The sequence below is a fragment of the Athene noctua genome, chromosome 7 (genome assembly GCF_965140245.1).
Source record: "Athene noctua chromosome 7, bAthNoc1.hap1.1, whole genome shotgun sequence".
NCBI lineage: Eukaryota > Metazoa > Chordata > Aves > Strigiformes > Strigidae > Athene > Athene noctua.
The window spans coordinates 24,756,618-24,761,285 of record NC_134043.1 but is presented as its reverse complement, the minus strand read 5'-3'; the positions used below and the strand labels follow the sequence as shown (position 1 = coordinate 24,761,285).

At 47.7% G+C, this 4,668-nt stretch overlaps 1 protein-coding gene across 2 annotated transcripts; it reads left to right on the top strand.

Moving 5' to 3' along the window:
- Window positions 1-538: 538 nt before the first annotated feature.
- Window positions 539-4,034, top strand: ATP5MC3 (ATP synthase membrane subunit c locus 3). Of its 2 annotated transcripts, none has more exons than XM_074911319.1 (5): window positions 539-668; window positions 753-830; window positions 1,808-1,885; window positions 2,256-2,449; window positions 3,788-4,034. In XM_074911319.1, exons 2-5 carry the CDS (start codon window positions 792-794, stop codon window positions 3,900-3,902), a joined length of 426 nt encoding a protein of 141 aa, XP_074767420.1. In that variant the 5' UTR covers window positions 539-668; window positions 753-791; the 3' UTR covers window positions 3,903-4,034. The 2 variants fall into 2 exon arrangements, with proteins under 2 accessions (XP_074767420.1, XP_074767421.1); XM_074911320.1 differs by having other exon boundaries at window positions 594-650.
- The last annotated feature ends 634 nt before the right edge of the window (window positions 4,035-4,668 follow it).

The following is a 4,668-nucleotide window of genomic DNA, read 5'->3' as shown; positions in this document are numbered from 1 at the left end:
TGTGAGTGAACCTCGCCCCGCGGGGCCCGAGGAGTTCCGGGCACGTTTCTGCACTTAGTGACCGCCCCGCCCCGGACAGCGGCAGCAGCTCCCGCCGGGCACGGGCGTTCCCGGCCGCGGGGCCTCGGTTTCCTCTTGGCCTTCCCCGCGGCGGCGGCGCCACGCCCCCTCCCTCAGCGGAACGGGCCGCAGCTCTTCAGAGCCCGCCCCGTAACGAGCCCTCTCCGCGCCGCCGGGGCGAAGCGACCCCGTCCGCCCCACGCCCCTTCCGCAGGGTCTCAGGGTGCCGGTCCGCGCCGCCCCCAAGCGCGGGGTTTCAGCGGCAGCAGGGCCGCCGGGCCGGGCCCCTGACGTGCTGCGCACTTCTGCCTCGCGGCCCCGACTGCCGCGCTCCGGCCGCGCCGCGGACCCGCCGCCGCCCGCGGCGCTCGCCCCGCCCCCCCGGCCTCGGCCCGGCGCGGGCAGCGCCACTGCGGCGGCGCCGCGGGGCGGGGCGGGGCGATGCGCGCGCGCCCCCCGCCGCCGCCAATAGGGTGGGTACAAAGTGACCTTGGCGCCGCGCACCGCCCCCTTCCGCCGCGCGGCATCCGGGCGCCTGCGGGCGGCCCCGCCGCGCCTGCGCAGAGACGCCCCGGCCCGACGGCTCTGAGGTGCGGCAGCCGGAGCGGGTGAGTGGGGGCGCCGCGCCATCCGCCCTCATCGCCGCCCCTGCCCGCCGCCGCGGGCCCCTCACTCTCTTCCTCTTTCCGCAGAGACACCGGATTGTGGCCCCTGGGACGCCGCCCGCGAAGATGTTCGCTTGCGCCAAGCTCGCCACCTCGCCCTCCCTGGTGAGTGGGGGCGCCCGGGCCCGCGGGGGGCGCCTGGGCCTCCTCGCCGGCCGCGTCTCGGGCGGCGGCGGTCGGGGGGCGCCCGGGGGTCGGACGGGCCTCTGAGTCCCCCGGCAGGCTCCTCGAACGAGCCTTGGCCGGGGGCTGCCCGCCCGCTCGAGTGCGAAGGGACGAGGAGGGGGAGCGAGCTGCGTCGGGGCCGGGTTCTCCTTCCCGCCTGCTTGGCGTGGGCCAGGGCCCTTTGCCAAGGTGAGGGGCCTTCCCACGCGAGCGGTGAAGGGGGAGGGCAGCGCAGTGAGAAGCTCTTGGGCCTGGTGCGCTCTGCGCCTTGCTGTAGGTCAAACTCCAGCCTGTTGCTTGTCCTCTGTAGGGCCGGGATCTTTTGCCCTTGCAGAAACAAGGGGCTGTGTTGCTCGAAAATGTCCTCTCCAGCCTGCAGAAGGTCTTGTTTTGTATGGTGCAGGCACAGGCTTCCCCTGCAGCAAGTTTTGTGCAAGAGCCGATATGACCTTAGACTGCTGGAAGCCCAAGGACACATGCAGGCCGCTTGTGAAAGAGAATTCATTCATTTGTGTCTCGCTAGGTTTAGAAGTCTAGGTTATGTGTGTGCATTTAACAGCTTCGGAATTAATTTTGAAGGCTTCTGTTTTTTCATTTGAAAATGTATGTCACTGACTGCTGGTCTGTCTGGCTTTTTTGTCACTGTTTTGATGCATTTTCTGCCAGTGTAATGCATGTGCAGGTTCATTGAATAATGTAGCTATTTGCAATAATAGCTCGTGAAAATGATGCTATCAAATTGCATGGTAGTGTTTGCTTCTGTATTGTTTATTGTATATCCAGCTATGCAAAGATTACTGTCTTTCAAGTAAGACAAATGGCTTAGTAGATAATAGCCTTAAATCTTATGTTCTATTGTATGGGAACAGCTGTGATCAAATGTTTCTTTTTTTATAGCTTTTTTCCTCCTCTTGCAGATCCGTGCTGGATCAAGAGTCTTGTACAGACCAATTTCGGCATCTGTGTTGTCTAGGCCAGAGGTCAAGAATGGAGAGGTACCTTATAAACAAAATTCTGTATCTTCCTAAATTACCTGGTGAGCCTAAATGTCCTCAACCTAGAGTTCACTTGTACTAACTCAAATACCTGTAGTGTGACACTTGCTTTAAGTCAAACACCTAATAATATGTGTTGCTTTTTTGCTGTTTCCCCTGAAAAGTCTTTCACATTTAAATTTGATTGCTTTCAGGTGGAACAGGTACTGTTCTGAAGTTTTTAACTCTTGGTTAAAGTTTCATCACTTGGAAGAGGAACTAGACATTGGATCTAATACAGCTTTTAGAAGTGCAGAATAACACTATCAAAGTGGTCATAGAAAATGGTTTCTGACTGAATATAATGCTTTTTCATATTTTGTTTTCTTAGGGCAACTCAACACTTAACGGGGCCCAAAATACTGTCTCCCGACTAGCACTTAGAGAATTCCAGACTAGTGCTATCAGCAGGGACATTGACACTGCTGCCAAATTTATTGGTGCTGGTGCTGCCACAGTAGGTGTGGCTGGTTCTGGTGCTGGAATTGGAACAGTCTTCGGTAGTCTAATCATTGGTTATGCCAGGTAATCAATCTCTCTCTCTTACAAAACTCTTTAATTGCATGCAGATACATCTTGAGACAGCACCCCCAGATAAGCTAAGTTGTAGTAAGGGTGATGGCACTGTAATAAGTTCTGATAAGAATTACTATTATTGGTAAACATGGCTAAACAGAATTACATGAAACTGTATATTTATCAGGATGGCTCTGTTGTTAAAGTCAGAATTTTGTCCACTCTGCCTGTAGAAGAGATGTGAAAGAAATAAGGGGATTAGACTTAGTGGTTTGGTCACTGAAGTCCAATGTTTCAGCATTCAGTTCCAGAACTGAATTAAAAATCTAGCCGGATCTTTTCCCACGTGAAGGGAGAAGTCGTAAAAAGAAACTATGAAAACTGGTAATAAGCTTGAGTCTGTATACTTTGGATTTTGTGGTCAGGAGTGTTATTTAGAAATGGATACTTAATTCAGTTTTCTAACTCATCTCAGAATATGTAATTTATCGAGTGAGTAATCATTCCAGAAATCTGAAGGGGTTGAGGGTGGGGATTTTTAGTAGGGCTGAACTTCTGGATAAGTTTATAATGAATAGTTCACATGATATGATAGGAGAACTGATATAGGCATAAAAAAGCTTTAATGAAGGTTTCACGTTCTTCATTACTCTTTTAACCAGTTAAGACTTAATGAAGTCTTGTTTCGAAATGATTTTTTTTAAGCTCTACTGAAGACAAGGAACTTCACTTTCCACTTGAAGAAGCATAAATGTTTTCAATACAAAACTAATGTCTCCTTTTTTTTGAATTTGGTGTGAACATGTCTATCAGAGGTTATAGAACATGATTTCATAGCCTTATGTTGAAGGGGTTTTTTTCTCCCACACTCTTCATGGAGTGTTAATTCCTTGCGTTTTTGCAGAAAACTGCTGTGTGTTTCTTTTTTTCACTCTAGGTGGTTTCAGTTCCAGTATTTGAGAGCTACTTAAAATGTTACACACAGATTTCATTGGAATGTAGTTCTGATGTTACAGAGGTGGAATAAATTTATAAAGCATAGTGCTGATTCACGCATAGGAGAATGTAGAGAACTCAAATTCAAAAGCCTATATGAATGTAGTCACAAAATGTGTGCTCATTTGGAGAAGCTGTGTACAATCTGCATAACCTGAATGAAATCTTAGTTGCCAGTCTTCAGTGATGTCCCTGCTAAAAATTACTCTGGCTTGGATTTATTGGATTTTTCCTGTTATGGAATCTGTGGCAAGGAAGTATGAGGTTCTGAATCTGTCAGATACATTAAACTGTATGAAAAGCATCTCAATTGTAAAAATAAAAAGGTCTTACACCTTCGCTTTCTTTTAGAAATCCTTCTCTGAAGCAGCAGCTGTTCTCATATGCTATCCTGGGATTCGCCCTGTCTGAAGCTATGGGTCTCTTCTGTCTGATGGTTGCTTTCTTGATCCTATTTGCCATGTGAAAGGAGATCTGCCTGTAATATTGGCATTGGAATGTAATTCTGCATTTTATGGGACTCCCAAAATGTTGGTATCATGGAAATTGATGCTATTTCCAAAGTCATTTCATTAAAGATAACAACTTTAACTGTCAACCTGTTGCCTGCATTTATTACCTTTCTCACTAGGGTATCTGGAAGATAGCATCTTGTCATTCAGTCACTGTGGATTTCTCCTGATTATTACATATTACATAGGACCCTTCAAACAATGACTTCAAGTCAAACATTTTATTAATATATATGGGCATGTAATTTGTTTGTTAAATTTGTGATGTATCTTTGAAAGATCAAAGGATATGCCAATTAAATGTGAGAGGCTCTACTTCTGGCATTCTTCCTTTACTTCTGTTTCAAACTTAACAAGAACTATTTATGTGCACAATTATGTTTTTTTTTCAGGCCAACTGGCACATAAGGTGTTCTGGCACCTCTTGATAGGAGCTAAACACAAACCCATGAACAGTGATAGGAATGTTCTCTTTTCCTAAGTTTTCAGTTACACTATAAAGTTTGATCTCCATGGTAAAAATTTTCCACTTGGTTCTGACCAGTGTCCTAGTTGAACTAAACAACTGCTTTAGGTTGGTCCAAGGCATTTAATTGTAGCACATTGATATTACACTCTTAGTTACTGCATTCTTGGCATCACCTAATTAAAGGGAGAACTTCCTGCTTCCTAATTTTGTAAAGTCAGCCTTTTGTTCTCTCAAATTCTTTTAAAAGCAGT

Coding starts and splice junctions, on each gene's coding strand:
- ATP5MC3 (XM_074911319.1), top strand. CDS start 792: ATGTTCGCTTGCGCCAAGCTCGCCACCTCGCCCTCCCTG. Junction 1,886..2,255: donor CAGAGGTCAAGAATGGAGAG/GTACCTTATAAA, acceptor TTGTTTTCTTAG/GGCAACTCAACACTTAACGG. Junction 2,450..3,787: donor CTAATCATTGGTTATGCCAG/GTAATCAATCTC, acceptor GCTTTCTTTTAG/AAATCCTTCTCTGAAGCAGC.